The sequence below is a fragment of the Schistocerca nitens genome, chromosome 10, assembly GCF_023898315.1.
Source record: "Schistocerca nitens isolate TAMUIC-IGC-003100 chromosome 10, iqSchNite1.1, whole genome shotgun sequence".
Classification (NCBI taxonomy): domain Eukaryota; kingdom Metazoa; phylum Arthropoda; class Insecta; order Orthoptera; family Acrididae; genus Schistocerca; species Schistocerca nitens.
In genome coordinates this window covers 207,331,441-207,356,053 of record NC_064623.1, presented here as the reverse complement: position 1 = coordinate 207,356,053, position 24,613 = coordinate 207,331,441, and the positions used below count along the sequence as shown (strand labels likewise).

At 42.2% G+C, this 24,613-nt stretch overlaps 1 protein-coding gene across 1 annotated transcript in view; it reads left to right on the top strand.

The window, feature by feature from the left end:
- LOC126210004 (basic proline-rich protein-like) overlaps positions 1-24,613 on the top strand; it is a 152,556-nt gene that overhangs the window by 80,868 nt on the left and 47,075 nt on the right. The window contains exon 4 of the mRNA XM_049939111.1: positions 12,050-12,421. Within this exon, the coding sequence (XP_049795068.1) occupies positions 12,050-12,421 (372 nt within the window). The remainder of the gene's footprint in view (positions 1-12,049; positions 12,422-24,613) is intronic.

Here is a 24,613-nt window from a genome sequence, read left to right as displayed (position 1 = left end):
TGGAATCTGACGTTCAGTGCCATCGACGTTGGCAGATATCCGTTTGTTAATTATAAATTAGCACAATGTTATATTTTCCTTTTTTACGCAGGCTCACTCTCCGTTCTGGACGTATATTGATATCAACCTTTTTTTAAATTTCTTTTGCTGTCAGGAATCAGCTCCTGAAGTTCGTCCCTGTAAGTAATATTAATTCTGTGTTATACTATTAATACTTAGTGATGAAAATCACCATATCACCGTCTCCTTAACTAATCAACGAAAGGTGTCATCATCTGTTAATGAAATAACTTTTTTTTTAGTGTCGTTGCTTTCCGTCACGGCATTCGTAGACAATTTTGTGGTGTTGAAACATGGGCATTGTTTTTGACACACAACAGCCAAGAATTTTGTTTTTGTAACTCGTAGTTGTATTACTGCTGCGTGAGCAACAAGTCCAGGTATGATGATTATGATGATGATATCTGTCAACTGTTTGGTTAGATTAAAGCGAAACTACAAATAAAAAACTAAGGAGGATTATTGGCGACACAGTTTATTCGCGAAGTACTCGTGGCTCCGAGCTGTGATAGATTTGACGTATACGACTAGATTTGAGACAAACCTTCCCCGTTCCGCTTCCCCCCCCCCCCCCCCCCGCACCTCTTTCCCCGTGGATAATATCTTAACCCCATCGTTTGGCGCAGGCTACTTAACGGCGACTTTGTGCCTTTTAACGAAGCAACTTGGCTCGGCCTATTCTGTACGAGGAGAGATTAGGGGCCACCTGTTGCCGGCTCTCGCGTTGCATTAGCACATAAATTACAGACCTTATTTACAGCTCCACCAACTCTTCAGACCTCGTTCGCCTCTAAGCGTTTCCAAACTACTGAGTGGTCCTCCCCCTGCTTGTATGATTGTGAAGCTGCAGTCCTGCGCGTTATCAGGTTGCACCATGGATGTGTGTCACCCGCAGAGCAATGTCACCGTTTATTTCCACCACCATATGCGCTGCTGACTTTTGGCGGGGGGGGGGGGGGGTTACCGCTAGTTAGTCATTATCACCTGCAAGTGTATACTGCCCTTTATAAATACAAGCTCACCGGGCAGGGTTATACAGCGAAAGGCGAAAGAAACCGGTATAGGCATGCGTATTCAATTACTACCCGAAGAAACAGATACACCTGTCTAATATCGTGTAGGGCCCCCGCGAGCACGCAGAAGTGCCGCAACACGACGTGGCATGGACTCGACTAATGTATGTAGTAGTGCTGGAGGGAAATGACACCACGTACCCTGCAGAGCTGTCCATCAATCCATAAGAGCACTAGGGGTTGGAGATCTCTTCTGAATAGGACACTGCAAGCCATCCCAGATTTGCTGAATAATGTTCATGCTGGGGAGTTTGGTGGCCAGCGGAAGTGTTTAAACGCAAGAAGAGTGTTCCTAGAGACACTCCATAGCAATTCTGGACGTGTGCGGTATCGCATTGTTCTGCTGGAATCACGCAAGTCCGTCAGAATGTACAATGGACATGAATGGATGCAGGTGATGAGACTGGATGCTTACGTACGTGTCACCTGTCACGGTCGTACCTACATGCATCAGAGGTCCCATGTCACTCCAACCGCACACGCCCCACACCATTACAGAGCCTCCACCACCTTGAAGAGTTCCCTGCTGACATCCAGGGTCCATGGATTCATGAGGTTGTCTCCATATCCGTACACGTCCATCCGCTGTATACAATTTGAAACGAGACTCATCCGACCAGGCAACATGTTTCCAGTCATCAACAGTCCAATTTCGGTGTTGACGGGACCAGGCGAAGCGTAAAACTTTGTGTCGTGCAGTCGTGAAGGGTATACGAGTGGGCCTTCGGCTCCTAAAGCCCATATCGATGATGTTGCCAACCTCAGCGCCGTGTTTTGCCTCTTCACGCCTTTGTATTTGAATACGCATGCCTATACCAGTTTCTTTGGCGCTTCAGTGTATTTCACGATGTCACATACTTACGCGACAATAAACGAAAAACAAGACGTTAGGTTGGATTTGAACAGGGGCAGGGGGCGAAATTTCGAAATTGTGCTCTTACCTATTGCGTTATCTACATCCACATCTACATCTACTTGGTTATTCTGTTATTCACAATGAACCACCTTCAAGCTGTCTCTCTACCGTTCCACTCTCGAACGGCGCGCGGGAAAAACGAGCACTTAAATTTTTCTGTGTGAGACCTAATTTCTCTTTATTTTATCGTGATGATCATTTGTCCGTATGTAGGTGGGTGGCAACAGAATGTTTTCGCAACCAGAGGAGAAAACTGGTGATTAAAATTTCATGAGAAGATCCCGTCGCAATGAAAAACGCCTTTGTTTTAATGATTGCCACTCCAATTCACGTATCATGTCTGTGACACTGCTATTTCGCGATAATACAAAACTAGCTGCCCTTCTTTGTACTTTTTCGATATCATCCCTCAGTCCCACCTGATGCGGATCCCACACCGCACAGCAGTACTCCAGAATAGGGCGGACAAGCGTGGTGTAAGCAGTCTCTTTAGTAGACCTGTTGCACCTTTTAAGTGTTCTGCCAATGAATTGCAGTCTTTGGTTTACTCTACCCACAATATTATCTATGTGATCCTTCCAATTTAGGTTATTTGTAATTGTAATCCCTAAGTATTTAGCTAAATTTACAGCCTTCAGGTTTGCGTGACTTACCGCTTAATCGACATTTAGCTGATTTCTTTCAGTACTCATGTGAATGGCTTCACACATCTCTTTATTCAGGGTCAATTGCCACTTTTCGCACCATGCAGATACCTTATCTAAATCATTTTGCAAGTCGTTTTGATCATCTGATGACTTTACGAGACGGTAAATGACAGCATCATCTGCAAAAAATCTAAGACGGCTACTCATATTGTCTCCTATGTCGTTAATATAGATCAGGAACAGTAGAGAGCCTATAACACTTCCTTGGGGAACGTCGGATATTACTTCTGTTTTACTCGATGACTTTCCGTCTATTATTACGAACTGTGACCTTTCCGATAGGAAATCACGAATCCAGTCGCACAACTGAGGCGATACTCTGTAGGCACGCAATTTGGTTAGAAGACGCTTGTGAGGAACGGTGTCGAAGCCTTCTGGAAATCTAAAAATATGGAATAATGTGACATCCCCTGTCGATAGCACTCATTACTTCATGACTATAAAGAGCTAGTTGTGTTTCACAAGAACGATGTTTTCTGAATCCGTGCTGTGTTTCAATAAATCGTTTTCTGCGAGTTACGTCATAATGTTCGATTACAGTATATGTTCCAAAACCCTGCTGCAAATCGACGTTAGTGATATAGGCCTGTAATTTAACGGATTACTTCTACTTCGCTTTTTGGGTATTGGTGTGACTTGAGCAATTTTTCAGTCTTTAGGTACGGATATTTCCGTGAGCGAGCGGTTGTATGTAATTGCTAAATATGGAGCTATTGTATCAGCATACTCTGAGAGGAACCTGTCTGGTATGCAATCTGGACCGGAGGCCTTGCGTTTATTAAGTGATTTGAGCTGCTTTGATACACCGAGGATATCTACTTCTATGTTTCTCATCTTGGCAGTTGTTCTTGATTGGAAATCAGGAATATTTACTTCGTCTTCTTTGGTGACCGAGTTTTGGAAAACCGTGTTTAATAACTCTGCTTTAGTAGCACGGTCATCAGTTACTTCACCGTCGTTATCGCGCAATGAAGCCACTGATTGCGTCTTGCCACTGGTGTGCTGTATCTATGACCAGATTCTCTTTGGGTTTTCTACCAGATTTCGAGACAGAATTTCGTTGTGGACATTATTGAAAGCATCTCGATTTGAAGTACGCGCCATATTTCGAACTTCTGTAAAACTTTGCCAATGTTGGGGATTTTGCGTTCTTATAAATCTGGCATGCTTTTTTCGTTGCTTCTGCAGCAGCGATCTGACCCGTTTTGTGTACCATGGGGCATCAGTGCTATCACTTATTAATTTATGTGGTATATATATCTCATTTGCTGTCGATAGTATCTCTTTGAAAACATACCACAATTTTTCTAGACTTACTTACAGATCGGAAGGAGTGAAGACTGTCTCTTAAAAAGGCGTTAAGGGGCTCCGGAGCGCCCTATACTTGCAATGTTAAAATAACGCTTATAAATTACATCTTTCCTCACAAAGTACTTGAGGTAGGAAGTTGAACTTTTTACAGATTATTTATTAGAATATGGGCTACAACGTAACACAGGGATTTTACAAAATTTTAGTTCGGTTATTAAAAATGATTTTTTTTCAATTGTAATGAAAATTCACAACATTTTTTTGCAATTTTTTATTTATATATTCAAAAATATACAGTTTTTTGGAAAAAGACTGTGTTAAATTATGCAGAAGGTACTGTGTAACATTTACTGAAAGTTTGAAACAAATATGTTTGGAAGATCCTTAGAAAACATGTAATTAGTATGAGAAAATAAAAGTTTTGGGAATCGAGCGACAAAGATTGGATTAACTTTTCAGTGCATTCCAGGTCCATAGGATGGATTATCTTCATCCTCTGCAAACTCCTCCTCCAGCTTCCTCTTGTTCCTCCTCCTGTTTACTCTTGCTTGTATATACGACTCTTTACAGCCCTGTCTGCAGCCCGAAGGCGTTCCTTGTCTAAAGCAAGCATCGCTCGTACCATGTTAGAACCTATCTTCATTCCCATATTCCTAAATACCTTTGGCTTTCCAACATTTCTCCTTTTCTTAAAAGCCTTCAGAGGATTTCTAATAACTTTACTTTTACTCATTATTATACTTCAACAAAACAGAGACTCAAGAAACAGAATTAATTACGAATATTTTCGAGATAACGACAGAGTAAATAAACATGAAAGAATCGACAATCACACCAGCGATATATATTGAACCATCACAGGTTAGCCACAACACATACTTTATCTCACATCACTAAAATGTACCTGATGAACACGGACGTTAATAATAACACCATTTGACAGCAGTTTAACAGCGCCACAGTGGGTCACGCCCATGTAGAACACATTTCAAAAAAAATTTAAAAATAGTTGTAGTCTTCGGAATTGAATAAATTGTATATCTATTAAAAGGTAATAGTCTGCAGATTCAGAAAACGCAAAAAAGTAAAAATTGAACTTTTCATGATTTTGAGCCTTTCCGGAGCCCCTTAAGAGCATTTTTATCAAATTTTTTAAATGTATATACTTTGAGTTTCGTTTTGATGGTTGTAGGTATTATTTTATTCAGCCTAGCAGCAACTGCCCTGTGGTCGCTAATCCCTGTATTCGTCACAATACTCACTATTAGTCCAGGATTATTTGTTGCTAAAAGGTCAAGTAGGCTTTCATAACTGTTTACGCTTCGAGTGGGCGCATGAACTAATTGTTGAAAATAATTTTCTGAGAAAGCATTCAGTACAATTTCGGACGACGTTTTATGCCTGCCGCCGGCTTTAAACGTATAATTTTTCCAGAATATCGAGGGTAGATTGAAGTCACCACCGACTATAATCGTATGAGTGGGGTACCTATTTGAAGCGAGACTCAAGATTTCTTTGAACTGTTCAGCAACTATATCTTCTGAGTCGGGAGGTCGGTAAAAGGATCCAATTAATAGTTTAGCCCCTACCCATCACACGAACTATCTACTTCAGTTTCGCTACAAGGCAAACTACCTCTGACAGCAATAAATACTGCACTGTATTTAATATATCCTTTCTGAATACTGTTAGATCGTTTGAAAAAAATTCGGCTGAACTTATTTCCGGCTTTAGCCAGCTCTCTGTACCTACAACTATTACAGCTCCAGTGCTTTCTATTAGGGCTTGGAGCTCTGGTTCTTTCCCAACACAGCTATGACAATTTACAACTTCAACACGAATCGTTTCTACAACTACCTTACTGTGTTTTAACTGCCGACTTTTAGGCGGACGCCCCTTGTGTGGTTCCCTGCGACCCTCTAACCTAAAAAACCGCCCAGTCCCTTCCACACAGCCCCCGCTACCCGTGTAGCCGCTTCCTGTGTGTGGTGGACTCCTGACCTATTGAGCGGAACCCGGAAACCCACCACACGTTGGCGCGAGTCAAGGAATATCTGCAGCCTACACGGTCACGGAACCGCCTCAGCGTCTGATTCAGACCCTCCACTCGGCTCTGCATCGAAGGACCACAGTCTGTTCTATCGACGATGCTGCAGATGGTGAGCTCCGGTTTACGCTCGGAAGCACGAGTGGCAGTCTTTACCATTTCCGCTAGCCGCCCAAAACCAGACAGAATCTGCTCCGATCTAAAGCGACGCACGTCATTGGTACCGACATGGGCCACCACCTGCAGTTGGCTGCGCCCTGTACTCTTCATGGCATCCGGAAGCACCCTTTCCACATCCGGAATGATTTCCCCCGGTATGCACACGGAATGCAACTGTCTTTCTTCCCCTCCTTGACAGCCATGTTCCTAAGGGGCCCCATTACGCGCCTAACGTTGGAGCTCCCAACTACCAGCAAACCGACCCCCTGTGAATGCACAGACCTTGCGGGCCGAGATGCTTCCTCTGGAACAGGGTGGACAATTGCATCCAGCTCAGAGACGTCGTCAGCCACAGATAACGCCCGAAACCTTTTCGTCAAACGAACCGGGGAGGCCCTACGATCGGCCCCTCGGAAAGTTTTTCGCTGCCTGCCAGACTTTGGAATGATCTCCCACTGGACCACGGGTGAGGGCTCAACTCCAGTGCAGGCAGTACCAGGTGCGGTCACAGCGGCGTGCTCTCACTGACGGTGTAACCCATACCGAGCTGTTCTAACCAAACAAACAAAAGCATGTACGATACGAGGGTCGATAGCAACGGCGTTAATGTACACTACACTGTTGACATAAAAGGTTGTGCCTAGTAAGCACTCTAACACGCAAGAAATTACAAAAATAAACTAGTAACTACACAGGTAACTGAAAATAAGTCGCTCCTGTTTGAAGCTCGAAAAAACATTTAACAAGCGAACGGTGTACTCGCCTTATTAGTTGCAGGAACTAGCGGCGCCCTCTCGCTGGCGGTATAACCGACACTATCAACTCACTTGCTTTTGCGAGTGGACTAATGAAGTCGAATCGAAAGTTTGATTGCCATTTTCTCGCCGCGCGGGTTTAGCCGAGCGGTCTGAGGCGCTGCGGTCGTGGACTGTGCGGCTGGTCCCGGCGGAGGTTCGAGTCCTCCCTCGGGCATGGGTGTGTGTGTGTTTGTCCTTAGGATAATTTAGGTTAAGTAGTGTGTAAGCTTAGGGACTGATGACCTTAGCAGTTAAGTCCCATAAGATTTCACACACATTTGAACATTTTTGAATTGCCATTTTCTCGAAAATAATTGTTGTGCACCAAAGCCAAAATACGTGTCTCTTTATTTTCACACTTATTTCATCCTGTGATGTTCCGACTGCGGCAGAGAACGACCGATGGTGGTGTACGTCTCATAACTCACCGTCACAGTCCGCTTCGGCTAGTAGCTTTCCCCTTCTGCTTTTGCTTTTTGTAAAAGCGTTCTTAACTAATGCTTGCTGTTTGCATACTGTATCACTTGTGAAGCTTCATCAGTGTAAATGTAATGCATGTTCGTGGTACTGTAGTTTGCATGTTTATGTACCGGTATGTGCTCGTAACCGTGCCTTATCTGAGTGTGTTCTGACATCCCATCGCTTGGTCACGCCTCTATTGCTGCTCTTCTGTCTGGTATTTAAGACTGATTGCCCGCTGCGCGTGTTCGCTACTTGGGGATGTGTGTCGGTCGATGTATGCATGGGTCAGGTCCAAAATTCCGCAAGCTTATTATTTTTGTCGTACCTAACTCAGCATGTAGCATGCTGGACGTCAGGTGAATGCTGCTTGGTCTGAAATAGCAACGGGTCGGATGATGCGTAGCATAGTGTACTTCCGCCACCAGTGAGCTGTGCAGTGTTTTGACACAGCTGTGTTCCGAGTGTATCCGATATCCAGCCTTCATTTACTCTGGTCAACATTCACGTAAGGGTAGATATTAGCGCAGGTAGGTTTACGCCTTTGAAGGAAGATATCCAGTACGTTCCAGATACCGCCAAACTGTCATGTTCTGGAAAAAAGTTTCCAATTTTTAACTTCCTAGGTTGTCACTCTGCTACCAACTTGAAAATAAAATACGGAATAAATTAACGAAATATAATATAATGTGTAGCGGAGTACACAGAACACTAGGCCGTAAAGTGTGGAAAAAAAGGAATTGCAAAGTAGTGGCCACACCTGGCTAGATGTACATGTCATACTAGTGGACAACACGAAAGCGAGACGAAATGCGTGTGCAGGTCTTTGAAATGAAACGTATGAGATGCGTGAAAGTTTGCAGTCTGAGGGATCAGATAAGAAATGTAAAAAATCAGAAGTGAGTGGGTAATTTATTCATTTAACGAGTTAATAGAGGACAACAGAGTAAAAGGGCTTGAATATATACCCTTAGGAAGAACAAGAAAACCAGTATTGAACTACGAACCATAGTGTAATAGATCATGATACTGACTGACTGAGATCGTGACAAGGGCTACTCCTTGACGCGAAGAAGAAGAAGAAGAAGAAGAAGAAGAAGAAGAAGAAGAAGGAGGAGGAGGAGGAGGAAAAAACCCCTCCACATACCTGAGTGTACAAATGTTGACCATAATCAGCAAATGAGATCATATTTCCTGAACACGATGGTAGAAAGATTACGGGATAAAGTAAAGTAAAGTGTAATCACAAGTTATTTGCTGTAAAACAGTTTCCAAAAGCTAGAAATAAAAGAAAGTTATGAAGCAAAATATTTAAAAAAATCAAAACCAGGAACAAACAGTTAATGGAGGATATGATTACACCTAGATGTTACACATGCTTGGCGACGTTGGGGCATGCTCTCTGCTAGGTGGTTCAGAGGTTTATTTGAAATCGGTACTGTCCTTGAGGGGAGAAATCTATGTAGGTGCTGGTGGAAGGACTGCAATTCCGACTTCCCCTTGCATCCTACAAATGCTCCGTAAGATTCCGTTCTTGGCATGGAAGAGGAAATCGTGTCATACTGCGCCAAACCAGTCAGGAGACTGATGACACAAATTATTCGGATTCGTGAACCTCACTAGCCAGTCCATGGTGTGTATATCTTCACCTACAATGAATTAATCCACAATGGCAGACCAATGCGAATGGGCATTATAATCCATGAAGAGAAATTATGAACCACCTCCAAATCTTAATAGCTGTAGTTTAGGTTGCAGTATAGAATTTTCTTGTATCTTAACCTTACATAATTCTTCCCACCATTAGAGAAGACGGAAAGCTCTCTACACCACTGCAACATGACGCGTTCCCCATCAAGACCCAGCATCACCAAACTGGTATCTTTCTGTGACGTCTCTGGGATTCTAGCCGCCTCAACTTTTCCCCCCGAACGAATCTGCGGCCAGAGTTTTTCTCCAAACTAGAGCCGGATCCATCTGTGGTGAGGACAGTCTGTCTATTCATTCACAGCTCAGTTATCACTTGATATCACCAAAATACCGTATGTAGAAAGGATTTAGAGAAGTTACTGAAAGGAACAGGCAGGACAGAATATGGCTTAGTGCTAAACAGAGCATAGACCAAGATGATGAACAGTACTCGTACAATGACTTGCTTAACATTAAAACTGGAAACGACGGGGTGGGGGGAGAAGTGCAAGAGAATTGTCCTATTTAGGAAGTAAAATTAAACGGGGAGGCTGAAGAAAGGAAGATAGCACAGGTAGGCTGGAAAAGACAAATAAAACCGCCGCCAAAAGTGTGCGTCTGGCCCAGAGCATAGAATGCAAATGAAACGAGCACCTTCTGATGTCCAGAGAGGAGAAAACAGGAACTGTTTGAAATGTGGTTGTGCCGAAGAACGTTAAAAATGAAGTTGATCCATGAAATGCAACATGACGAAGTACTGAGAAGGGCGGTCGAGGAAAGAAGGTTCTGGAGGATACATACTAGAAGCAGGGCGGGTTAGAGGGCACCTGGTACAGCATCCAGCAACTGGCAGATTACAGAGAATGTTGAATGTAGCGGTTAAGTAGAGATGTAAAGATCAGCTTAAGAGTGTGAGAGGTGCAAGGCAGCTGCAAACGAGCCGAAAGACTGATGACAAAAACCTCACAACAGAGAGTCCTGTCTGATCACCTGACATACAGACCAACTGCTGTGGCCCTGCCTGATACAACGTATGCACGGGAACTGCGAATTCAGAGGCAGCTGTAAGTATTGCAATTGAGACCACATACCAGTCGTGTTGCGGAGTAGTCACTCATGACCTACGATGAGTGTTTTGTGTGTCTTTGGACTGTAAAGCCTCGAAGCGTCACTTTGTAAGCAAGACTGGTGAACAGTGCCTGACTTGCTTAGGGACACTGATGATTCTAGCCTGCTTATGAGGCCAGTTGGGGTATGTTGTGGCGCCAGATTCTAAACTTCACTTGGTGGCCACACACTGCTTACAACTAAAATACTACTTGAACATAATGGATCTGATGTAAATTATGTTCCCCTCTGAATTAGGATGTACTCTTTTCCTGCACAGACAGCATAATTCCAGTTTATTGGGAAGTTTTGACAGTAATTTGCAGCGATTTGAAAAAAAAAAATGGGATCGCGTGATGTCGACTGACCGCTGTGTCTTCATCTGCCATATGTCGTCATTTGGATACGGCATGGAGAGGCATGGGGGTCAGTAAAGTGATCTGCCGAACTTTGTTGACTTTCCAGCAAAGCCGCAAAGTCATGTCCCATCCTGAAGTGGCTTCACGAGGCAGCCTCCTATCAAGGGAAAGTCCTTCGCAGTACCGAGAATCGAACCGAGGTCTTTGCACGGCAGTTACATGCACTGATAACTCAGCTACCGAGGTGGACAATTTTTAACGATTGCTGACTCTTTCTATTTGCGTTTTCGTCTTGACGCTTAGTGTGCTTGACCACTGGGCAATGGCTCAGCCTCGGTAGCTGAACCGTCAGCATGCCTCGCAGCCATGCGGAGGACTGGGTTCAATTTCCCTGTATTGTCAAGATTTGTAGTTGTTGGTAGGACTGGCATTGTGTCACTCAGCCTCGTGAGGCCAACTGAAGACCTAATTAGATGAGAAGTAGCATACCCAAGGTACGGACCGCTGGTATAAGCTGGGAGAGTGGGTAGCTTGACCGTATGACCCGCTGTACCACATAAAGTGGTGCTGATCACAGAGGATGTCATGGCAGCCAGTAAGTATTGTGTGGTCTTCAGGTTATGGTCACAGACATCAGGAATTCATTTGCACAGTAGTGTAGAGACGTGAAGGCTTTCAGAAACTGTCGGTTATTTCAGATATGTAATTTTTATTGACACAACCTTTATCTGGTGTTAATTGGTTCTCAACAACTGGAACTCCGATAGTCTCGGGTTGCAGCTGGTATTCGGCGAGTGATTAATAAATAACTCACATTACATGTTCCGTCACGCTACTGTAGTTCATGATGAGCCTCTGGATGACATTCTGTCGAATATAATATGCTCATTGGACGAAAACAGTAATGTCCCCCTCCCTCAGTATAACGAGAGTACACTCTGACATGGACTGGACAAGTATCTGGATACAAGAGATGTTAGTAACCACCACTGTTTGAACATGTCGTCAAATTTGCACAGTTGGCGTTGCCGTACCTGACATTTGTCGCTTTGTTGACAGTTTTGGCCACAGAGATGTGAGAGTAGCAATATGGGAGATTGCGATGGTAATGTTCCAGTCGTCATAATGAAGGGAAACTCTTTGATCAAGAGGGCGAATGCCTTTTTTGGTGGAAGGTAATGGTGACACAAGCAAAGAACGACCTGTTCTTGGGAGAATTGTCGTAGAATTGAAGGCTGAAGTGATACGCAAGTTTAGAAGTAGATAGCTGTGGATGAAGAAACTGCTCAGCTAGCTGGTGGCAGGAAGTGCAGTGAAGGTGTGTACGGAGACGTGACCAGGGGGACTGTGGTTTGGGCTGTGCAGAGTACCCGAGCTGCCCGTGCCCCATGCAGTCGTGTCCAAAAAACGTCCATACTGGGCCTCTTACTGGTGACAGCAGTAAGGGGCCGGCCAAGCCCCAGCTACAACTGCAGCTCCAGCCCCCGGCGGCCCAGCCGCAGCCCCCGCAGCAGGCCCAGCAGCAGCAGCCGCCGCAGGCCCCCGCGCCCGCCCCCGCGCCGCCGCCCCCGATGCCGCTGCCGCTGGAACCCGCCCCCTGCCCGCCCAGCCCGGCGCGCGGCAGCGCGGGGGTGGGGGTGCCGCCCCCGCCGAGCCCCGGCCGCGACGGCGCCGCCGCCACTCTGCTGGTGCGCCGCCCCCGCCAGGAGGGCTCGCCGGCCGCGCTGCCCCACACAGGTACTGTGCTCTCCGCCCGCCTCTCACCCAGCGAGCTGGCCCGAGTGACTGGAGTGGTCACTTCATCTGTTGCCCTCTTTTCTTTCTGTCTTCTTTATCTTTCTTCATCGGCCACCCAGTGTTCTTCACAGTCCCATCCCTGTTCTTCATAATCTACTGCACATCTGTCATACTTCGCCCATATTTTAAATCCTGATCAACTTCTCCAGTATCATCCCTCTACTTCATCATCATTACGTTCTTCTCCCCCTCTTCCATCATCACCATTATCGCCATCATCATAACCATCGCCATCATCATCATAATCATCGCCATCATCATCATAATCATCGCCATCATCATCATCATAATCATCGCCATCATCATCATCATAATCATCGCCATCATCATCATCATAATCATCGCCATCATCATCATCATAATCATCGCCATCATCATCATCATAATCATCGCCATCATCATCATAATCATCGCCATCATAATCATAATCATCGCCATCATAATCATCGCCATCATAATCATCGCCATCATAATCATCGCCATCATAATCATCGCCATCATAATCATCGCCATCATAATCATCGCCATCATAATCATCGCCATCATAATCATCATCATCATCGCCATCATAATCATCATCATCATCGCCATCATAATCATCATCATCATCGCCATCATAATCATCATCATCATCGCCATCATAATCATCATCATCATCGCCATCATCATCATCATCATCATCGCCATCATCATCATAATCATTATCGCCATCATCATCATAATCATCATCGCCATCATCATCATCATCATCATCATCATCATCATCATCATCGTCATCAACAACAACAATATGCCCCATTTTCTTTGACATTGTCATGTCTCCTTGCCTTCTTTCTTGTCTTCTTAGCCTTTTGTTATGTTCATCCTCATTTACTTTACTATATCTCTCATTTTCTTCTTCCTCATCTTCATTTTCTTTGTCCTTGCTATCTTCTTTCTCATTCTTAGTCTCTTTCTCTTCATCCTTGTCCTCATTCTCCTCTCTTTTTCATCACCATCAGTCATCTTTCCCTCAACCAAATTTTAGTTATTTTAGCCCTTCTCCTCTTTTCCCACTTCTGCAGTATCCTCCCCATACTTACCATCGTCCTTACACTCTCCATCATATTGCTGCACCTACTTTTGATGATTATCATCCTGCTCTGTTTTCTTTATCACTGCCTAATCGCCCTACCTTCTTTTTATTCTTCTTAGCCATGTGCGAAATTCACCATCATCCCCACCTGCTTTTTCTTCACCATATTTTTCTTGACACTCAGCAACTTCATCCTCACCGTCCTTTCCTTCCTCCTCGCCATCTTGTTTCTCACACTTACTTAACCTATGTTCACTCTTTCCCTCATTTTTGCCCATTTTCCCCTCATCTTCACACGCTTTCCTCTCGTCCTCACCCTTTCTTTTCATCCTCACACCCTCTTTGTCCTCATCTCAGAGCCTCTTCCCTCTTTCTCAGGGCCTTTTCCCCTCTTTCTCACTCCTTCTGATTTAACTGTTTGAGTACCAGCGGTGTCTTTCTGAAACCATCATTTTATTATTATTATTTTGAAGTACCAGTCCCTTTCCCATGAAAGCATAGTATACGATAGTATAGCTTTTATGTGAAAAAATTTGAAATTATGTATTTTTCATATTTTTGTTATTCAAAGGGTTAAATCACTCTCAGTGGGTAATTTCGTATATTTGATTGTTTCCTGAGACTAGCGATCAATCGTTACTGTTGTAGCCAAACAGTAGTGGATGTTTTCGCCTGTTTAGGAACATTACATTGTGTCTCATCACGTGAGTAGTCAGCTGTCAGTTTATACACAAAATAATGATCATATGCATTCTACTTTTAAACTCACTAAGTTACTTCTATTTTGTGAACTCTCGCCAGAAGCTAGAGAGTATAAAATTTGTCAAAGCTCTTATTCTGTTGACATTGTGAAAATTTTGAGTTCGCTTTCCACTCTGGTCGTCCAGGTTTAGATATTTCGTAATTGTTAAAAGCGATTAAAAGTAGTGTCCGAATGTTTCCTTTCGCAAAGCAGCCATCAGTTTCCCCCGCCGTCGTTGTTCAGCTGACGTTCTTCCTTTGTTTTCTCCTCAAAAGAAATCTAATAGGTTGGACTGGGTGTTGTGTGATGTCCTTAGGTTAGTTAGGTTTAAGTAGTTCTAAGTTCTAGGGGACTGATGACCATAGATGTTAAGTCCCATAGTGCTCAGAGCCAAATCTAATAGGTTCTCCGGACCTTTCACATTATAATTGAACAAAAAAAAAAAACACCTTTCTGCGGCTGTTAACAGAAGATTGACTTAAGACGCAGCGTCCCATTTGATGTACTGAAAAATAAATTGTTCACGTTTCTTCTGCTGCATGTCATTTCTAGTTGATTGGTTTCTAGCACATTGTAGGTCATTTGAGGAGTGAACTGTGGTTTCCAAAAACACTCTACGCAGGATGGTGGAAGTTCGATTTGTGTATCTGTGAGGTGGTATCGTATCAGTTGGACAGAGCTCACTTAATTTACTACACAGACCGGATGGGGAGAGAAGCAGTGGAAGACTGTTTGAAGATCATTTCATCTCTTTAGTGCAGACTATGTTCCGTAGAAATAGATGTTGTGTCGGGCGGCGGTTAAAGAATAGCTTACCCGTTTTATCTGCCAGATATGAAAAGAATGAATTTGTGGTACATGGTGCAGGAAGTTTTCTATCCACTAGTTCGTCATATATCGTATTGTTAAATTGCCACCACATGTTGCTTCAACGTTTCATGACACTGGAGGTGCTGATAAAGATCAAACCGTTCAACACTCTGAAAGTGAACTTTAAGAGGTTATTCGTACAATCTGGAGAGAAAATTTTCCAGGTTGTGATGGAAATATTCTATAATCATACCCGCTCCGTGACTTGTGTAGCGGAGAGGATGCCACTAAAACGGAAAATTACGTGGCGTCCCAAAAGAACTAATCTCCTGTTTGTTGAGAAAGAAGAGGTCAGAGACAGTGTTCCAACAGTACTGTGTCGTTATATCTAGATAGATTACATAATTACGGGATCCTGCGCGATGCGTCTAAATTCTTAACTGGTGCCTAACGTACTGATGGCACGATTAACCGCGCAAGGGAATCAGTGGCAATGAATTCGCAGTAGCATGTCGTCGTTTTTAACTTTATATACCTCAAGCATTCGAAACACTATAACCACCCTCTTTGTTTCTGTACCTGAGATAAGTGCGGTGACCAGGGGTATTGTAATAATGTTCGAAGAAGTAGCCTACGAACGGAACAGTTCAAGTGTTCAGAGAAGTAACCTAAGAACACAACAGTCCATCTGAACGAAAGGGCCCATCACTGTGCTCAGGATTCAATAAAAGGACCAACATTTCTAGAACGTTTTCTCAAATAAAGTAAGAAATCTGTTTCAGTAATGATAGACTGTGCGAACACTGTTTATTTTTAAAGAATTTTTTATAGTAGTAACCAAGTGTACGAAAAAGATTAATGTGTGCTTCCGAGTCTTTAGCCGAGTTGCTGTTTCCAAAGGGGAACAGGTGTAGTTAAGAATTGTATTTGTAATTCTTACATAGGTGGCTAGATTGCGTAACTAGTGAGCCGGTACTGCATAGAATTGGGGGAGAAAACAAATTTGTAGCACAACCTGACTAGAAGAAGCGATCGGTTGATGTGATCACCAATTTAGTATTGGAGGGAAGTGTGCGAGGTAAAAGTCGTAGAGGGGGAACAGGAGATGAGTACAGTAAGCAGATTTAAAGGATGTAGGTTGCAGTAGTGAATCGGATATGAAAAGGCATCCACAGGATGGAGTAGAACGGAGAGGTACGTCAAACCAGTCTTTCGGACTGAAGACCGCAACAGCAAACAAGCAACATAATTTGGCTCATAAAATTTGTTTGTTTCGTGTGATCTTCAGTGCGAAAATTGTTTTTGTGCAGCTCTCCAAACTACTCTATCCAGTGCAAGCCTCTTCACCTCCGAATAGCTACAGCAGCCAACGTCCTTCTGCATCTGCTTACTGTATTCATTTCGTAGTGTCCCTCTTCAATTCTTACCCGCACATTTCCCCATCATTACGAAACTGATTATTCGTTGGTGCCTCAGTATGAGTCCTATCAACTAAACACTTCTATTTAGCTAAATTATGCCATAAAGCTCTTTCTCCCCAGTTCTAATCAGCTATACCTCATTAGCTACGTGATCGTCACATATAACCATCATTTCCAAAGCTTCTGTGCTCTTCTTGTCTGAAATGCTGATTTCCACGTTTCACATCCGTACTGGAGTGCACGCACAAGACCGATTCCTTCAGAACAGGTTCCTTAACACACAAATGTGAATTCGATGTTATATTTCCGATTTCAGAAACGTGTTTTTTGCTAGTGTGCAGTTTATATTCTATACTCCGGTCGTCTTCACAGTTTCGCCGGGTAAATAGTAGAACTCTACTATTTTTGGTGTCTAATTTCTTCAGCATCACCTCATTTTACTTCGATGATATTGGTCTTATAACCTCTTTTACAGGACACTGTCCATTCCAGTCAACTACTCTTTCAAGTTCTTTGCCGTCTCTGACAAAATTACAGATTCATGTGCAAGCATCGCAGCTTTTATTTTTTCCTTTACTGCTTGCTCAGTGTAGGATTGAATAACATCAGGGATACGCTACGACCCAATCTCGCTCGCTCCCTCCTCAACCACTGCTTCCCTTTCATGTCCTTACAACTTCAGTATGGTTTCTATAAAAGTTGTAAATAGCCTTTCACTCCCAGTATTTCATTTCTCTCTCTCTCTCTCTCTCTCTCTCTCTCTCTCACACACACTCACACTCACACTCTCTCTCTCTCTCTCTCTCTCTCACTCACTCACTCACACACAAACACACGGAGGAACAGTCAATATTCATGGATATAACAAGAACGATGATTCCAAGGAAGAAGGCGAAAGATAGATAAATTAGATAAATAGAAATGAAGATGAGAACAAAATAAAAGTGGCAGAGATGATATCTTTCAGGAGAGTAACTGGCTACACAAAAAGATATTCAGTTAAAAGGGAAACCGTTCATAATAAGTTCAATGTACTTGATGCTAAAGAAAAATTAGCTAAATACAAATACAGATAGAAGCAGCATGTGGAATTTATGAGACAGGAATGACTTAATCATATTATATATTGTGTCCCTGGAGCAATATTCAGGGATATGACAGGAATGAGAGGAACGATCACTCCAAACAAAAAATTCTTGTAAACATGTGCTCTCTAAGATTCATACCTTATGAATTTTGAGCACTTACTCATGTTCAGTAGAAGATATTTGTTTCAGAGTAGCGAAGAAAACAAGTGCTCATAACTCATAAGGTATGAATTTTAGAGCCGCTGTTTACTAGACTTTTATGCTTGGAATGATCGTCCCTGTCAATTCCCTGAATATTCCTCCAGGTACACTATATATAATTTTTTCAGTCATTCGTCTTTCATGCACTCGACCTGCTGTTTCTATCTATATTTGTATTTAGCTAATTCTGATTAGTAGCATGTACATTGAACTTATTATGACCGGTTTCCCTTTTAATTGAGTATTTTCTTGTGCAGCCAGGCACTTTACTGAAAGATCTCATCTCTGCTGTTTGTAGTTCGTTCATCATCCTTTTTATTTATCAATCTCTCGCTTGCATACATCAGTTGTGATATTGCTATAATTTCATGAAGTTTTATATCTGTATGTTTTCGCATCCTGTAGTTAACCAGTTTGTTTATAGTTCCTCATATTGCTTGAAAATTGTGCAACTTTTCATGTGTATCGTTATCATAATTACAATGTTTAAAATGCGACAACTGTTCATTTACTTCGTAGTTAATTACTATTTTCGACCGTATTGGATATTTTATGATGAAATACCATCACTTTCGTGGCATCTAATGAGATTTTAAGATTGTATTTTGTGGATATTTGGTTTAGCCGATGTACTGCTAACTGGAAATCGTCTTCACTTTTATTTTTACTTTATCATCTGAACATAATAGTGCATATAAATTAGCTTGTTTATCTAATTTAATTCCTGAATAAATCGCTGATTTCTGGTTTTCAAGAACATCGTAAGTGAAAATGTTAAAAAGAGCCCTTGAAAGAGAACATAATGTCACCCGTTGTTTGATTTTTATCTCAAGTGTCATTTACTGTCCTGTATTTTAAACTATTTTTTCACGATAAAAGCTTTTGTTTACTCCTGGGAGGCACGGTGGGCAGACTTTAATGAAGATGTATTTCGATCTACTCGATCGAAGGTTTACTCAAAATGTCCATAAAACCTATGTGGGTTTGAAGATTAGATTCTCCTTGTTTTTCTAGTCGTGTTATAGTTCAACATATTTCCGACTTTCAGATGAGAATCCCGAAAGCACTTTCGAAGAGATTTTTATTAAGTTTCCGTTTCATCGCTGTACGCAGTCACGTACCGTGCAATAGACAATTTTACCAGAATCAACGACAGTTACATGAGTTATAGAGTAATAGTGCTGCAATGTACATATTTTAAGGATACTGTAGTTACGTGTCATAAATACGATCTGATAACAACATTCGATACGGCGTCTCACATTTTTCACAGAAAAATAAAATGTATTGCCTTTTTGGAAAACAGCATCGACTACTATCGACGTGAAAAACATTGTCTTGAACGAAATAACAATGAAACAGGGCTACAAAGGAGGGGGAACTACTTTCTTTGTAGTATTACAATCGCACCCCATACTGGAAAGGTTCGCGAGAAAGGTCTGTTCGACTCTCAAAGTGGCAACACCGTATTAGTGTTCGAGCGCTCTATAGGCTAAAACACTGCGCGCCCAAGGATTTGTCCTGGCTTGGCAAACTAGCACGGGGATATCACGATGACGTCAGCTGCACCGTCACGGGAAACCATTGCGCCGCTGGAGTTCGCCCGTATCAGATCGTTGAAGCGTTCTCCCATCATGAGAATCATCTTCGCAAATGGTACAGTATGAGCTCTACACTTGGCACGCGTTGAAACTCGTAGAACAAGTTAACCGTAAATGTATTTTGTAAGTAAAAGCGCAGTTCGCGAAGGCGAAATTTGTGATACTTTGTTTTGGATGGCCTAGGGCGTCAGACTCTTATAAGGGACGACCATATTGTCTCTGGCTTGAAGAACCTGTAGTGTGATTGTGTGCGGTTGTATCATTGTTTTGCAACGCATAAAGAGAATCCGAAGAATGTTTCATGATACTTTTATCCGATTTCGATGCGTCCACAGAAATACCGTTGTTTGGAATTTGAAATAAGGCTGTACTTTGCCAAAGTTTTTTTTTGTCTTTGTCTCTAGACCAGCTATCGCCAGCAGGCCTTTCTTATGTATCTAGCCTATTATTTACTGCAACATTGCACGCTTTTCTCTGCATATTCAGCGTCTTAATACTATTTAGTTCTCTTTTCATAAACAGTTAACACTTTGAATCGACGTTCCTTGCTTTTACCTGAGACGGAGGTCTGTATTTCCCGAGTCCGCCTTGACGTCACAGCCTCTTATCGTTGCAGTGGCTTGATCTAAACTTATATCTTTTCTCGTCATTGATGTTACCTGCTGTATTCACACAATGTCAGCCATCCCTAGATATCTTGCTCCCCATGTTTATTCTGTTTCGGCCGACGAAACTTTCCAACCGTATGCTTTTGCTACTTGTTCATTTTAACAAACTGTTGGTCACCAAAAACCTACGGACCTCTTCTAATTTTTGCCCTTGTTTTCTCCAGGAATTCATAGTCCGTGTCAGCATCGCAAATTACGGAGTTCATTATTAACTTGTGAAACTTTTGAAGACTTAGTTATTTCCTTTTGACTTCAGGATGTCATGTATATTACATTTTCAAAGTTGTACATCCTGAGGTGTAGCTCAGAAAAAAAGTTGTGTGTGTGTGTAAAATGATGATGTAGTTTAGAGTAGATATTTTTTGGCTGTGGAGATTCGTGGACCACTTCAGGTAAAATGGTACACTTCTGCAACAGTGTTTGTGGACACAGCTGTTGTCAACTGGAAACTGGACAGGCGTATGGGGTCGACAGAAGCGTCCGATCCCACGCGTCGGCTTTGACCCGTGACGTAAGGGTGTTGTCGTGTGTGACGTCATGACGGCGCGGAGTTTGGTTTGAGTGTGGCTGTCTCCAGTTCTGTTTTATCTTATTTTATTTACTTTTCTGATCTGTTCGTTCTATCTCGTGAGATTTTTTTTTTAAATTTAAAAACACTTATTACTTATTTTAATTATCTGTTTCCTCCAATTTCTGTTTTAGTTTTATATTTATCTTTCTGATCTGTTCGTTCTATCCCGTGAGATTTTTTTTTTTTTAAAAGACAAAAACACTAATCAGCTACTGAAGCATCTTTATCTTCTATGGGTTGCAGGGGTTACGACCCCTGGGGAGGTGGGTGGGTATTCATGCATGGCTGTCTTCACTTACACGTTGTAGCTACGCAAGGCGTCTAAATTTGTTTATATTTCGTTTGCCCCCCGCCCAAAACACCCCATTTCCCGCGCTTGTCCCGTTAGTGTCATTAGGCTTCTTGTGGAAAGTGTGTGTGTTTGTTTTTTGTTTCCGCCATATTTGTGACGTCATGGGTCAAAGCAGACGGGCGGGATCGGACGCTTCCGTATTTCCGGCGTATGAACTCAGGTCATGACTGATTGATTGATTGATTTTTATTGTTGTAGAGACCTCAGGGATCATTTGAAGCATTACAAAAGTCAATATTACACAGTATACATGTTACACAAGTAATTATAAAAACAAGAAAAATATTACACAAATAATTATAGTACCTTCACACAAATACATAACAGAGAAACTTCTGTTATAAATCGATACTGCATAGTAAATTTAGCCAATTACAGACCCACTCAGATATAGAAGCATATACAAACTGATCACATGAAGTGTAGTCATACCATATTCTTTGCCTCTCTTAAAAATTCATCACCGGCCGGAGTGGCCGAGAGGTTCTAGGCGCTACAGCCTGTAACCGCTATGGTTGCAGGTTCGAATCCTGCCTCGGACATGGATGTGTGTGATGTCCTTAGGTTAGTTAGGTTTAAGTAGTTCTAAGTTCTAGGGGACTGATGACTTCAGAAGTTAAGTCACATAGTGCTCAGAGCAATTTGAACCATTTTTTTAAAAAAATTCACCAGTTTCATAAATGCTGAGCTCAAGAAGAAAATATTTTAATTTTTTTTTTAATTGGAAGATTTCTTCAACAGCAGTGTAAAATGCTTTATTTTTATTCATTTGTTATTCGACCAACTCATGTAGTGGTGTAGGACAGCATGTATAAAATAGGACTGGACCAGGTGAGGATAGGCCAGGAATTCAGAAGTCAACTGTTTTTAATGGAATCATCTCAGCATAACGCAAGTCTGATTGTGTGGCTAACCCCCAGTTCTTTGAAATCCGGGTGAAGTGCTGTAACACTGTGTCTCCACACTTGGCCGTTACTTTGTAAACAAACAATAAGTATTGCCATAGCATTTCTAGAGTCTACAATTAGCTACTGAAGAGATTACTTACTTTGTTCAGTTGTCAGTGGCATTCCTTGGCTTTCTGAAGTCACTGCTCACAAAAAGCAAGAAATGTTGATTCGAAGACTGGCCTGGCACAAGTTTCCACTTATCACAGTGTGTTCATCTACAGGATGGCTTACCTGGACATTGGTTCGAGGCAGAAATAGTGGGACAGAAGCAGATCCGAATCCTGCTGTCAGTCTTCAGTCAGTCGGGAGTCCTGGGTGACTGGCCCCTTCATTACCGTGCAGACTTGTACTCTCATTAAATGAGTAAAGGGAATCCTGGCTCTCAGAAGATATCGCTTGTACTTTTTGGTGACACAGATTTATCTATTCTACCTTAAGACCTTACAGTCTTGTAATACTGTAAACCAAAGTTAGTTTGGCCCGGTTTTTGCCTGCCTTTTTATATGTGGCAAGAAAACAAAGGACAGTGCCAGTGATAAAATTCCAAAAACTTTTTTTCTAATATTGTCAAAGACTTGTACAATCAGTTAAGTGAGTTATTTTTTAAAAAATCACATCCGTTGCTGTGGTACCATAAAAAAAAATCTGGCCCAATGTTAACTGCCCACTGGTCTGCTTTGATCCACCCAGTCATTTAAGCAAGTGCGCAATATTTCATCAACTGACTAACTAATTTTCAAGTTCCGTGTTACACTGTGGTAACTATTTGTGGAAAATATATCGTATGGATGTGAGCCTTATTACACAAATTACTGAACTCTGATTCGTGCAAATATCCTTAATTTGTTAGTAGTAGTGGACTGATAATTCTTATCAAATCCTCCCAAGAATAAAATCATTTTCCTTTTTATTCTGACCATTTGCAGTAGGACTTTGTCCTTTCCACACAGTTCATCCTCATCACTCATCACAGTCCCAATTCCAGAATTTGGCAGGATGATGGTTCAAACCTGTATCTGGCCACCTAGATATAGGTTTTTCACAATTTCCCTAAATCGCTGAAGGTAAATTCTGGGACGGTTCCTTCGAAAGGGCACAGCCGCTTTCCTTCTCTCTCCTTTCCTACTACAAGCTTGTGCTGCATCTCATCAGCGAGATATTGAACTCTTGATCTTCTCCTCCTCCTCCATCTCTGGAATATTCTCCTGTGTCATATAAAACTGTAGCATTTTGCCCAGCTGCTGGTTTATCTTTCAACATTTTGTGGTGCTGGGTATCATCTTGCACATGGCAGAAATTTTCAGAATCACCATCAGATTTTAGCATCACTTCATCCTCATTTTGGGGTTATTTTGACCCGGTCTAAGGTAAGCCCATATTTTGCAAAAATATGCATAATTTTACAGAAGTGTTAAATAAAGTACCTAAATTGAAATTAACATAAATGACAGTTTCTTACATTATAACACTGACGGAATGCAGAATTACACTCCCTATAATTTTGGCTTAACTGATGTGAGCCCTCCAGGCGGAAGCTACTGGGATGTAATAGCTGTTACGATATTTATGATCAACATTGAGTTCAGTGTTGCCAACACAATATTACTTTATGGAACTATCAGGCTTCTAGATTGTTATTCCCACACTGAAAATGTATGCTGCCTTGTTTACTCCATGCTTATGATGTAATTTTAACAGAAGAATAAATTAAAACTTTTTCTGGCCAGTGAGTCCAAGTTACCAGCAAAGGGCCAAAGTAACCACAGCTTACAGCACTCACCAGCTATATTTTGCAGACAAGTCATTTGCCTAACGAAACTTCATAGTGGTATCATTAATACTGCTCATAAAGTATCCTTAAATAGTGTCGTGCTGTTAGCAGATCTTGATAATAACAAATGATTGCTTCACAAAGACAGGTTCATTTCAGTTTAATCATACTTGGCAATAACTTGTGGGTACTTGCAGACACCTAAACAGATAGTAGCTTTCCACCTGGCTCAGTGCAGAGGCTGGGATTAAGTCTAGTTCAGTAAGCCCTAGCGGCTAACCTTATGCCCCACTCTGACTGTGGACTGCATCCGACACCTTTCGATATGCAGGCCGTGGAGACTCGTATACACTACAGCTTTAATTGTGGTGGGTGTGAATAAAGTTTCTGCAATATTACAGCGGTCGTCTTCTGTCTGCTCCCCACGTTTTCCATTGGCGCATTTTAATGTCTGGTGCTTTCACTGATAATGTTATTTTAAACTTTGTGCTCCAGTCATAGGAGCATTTTACTTACATGGATGTCTGGAAGAACAAGCACATTGATAATCTACAGTTGTATGAAATACTGCAGAATTAGTTCACTGACTGCGAATTTCTTGACATTAGCTGTATCTACTGCCCAACAGTGACACATGAAAATTTGTGCTGGACCGGGACTCAAACCCGAATTGCCTGCTTATCATGAATGGTTCGCTGCAACTGCCTTCTCTATTCTTGTATGCTCTCTGGACGGCACAAACTTTCACATGTCACACTTTCTACATCCTTAGATCGTAGCCCACTAAATTAATCACCTAACGCTTGCAACATTACTTGGATTCCCGCAACAGGGAGAATCAAACAAGCCATAGGTGGGGAATATGGGTTCAGGTCCGTGTCC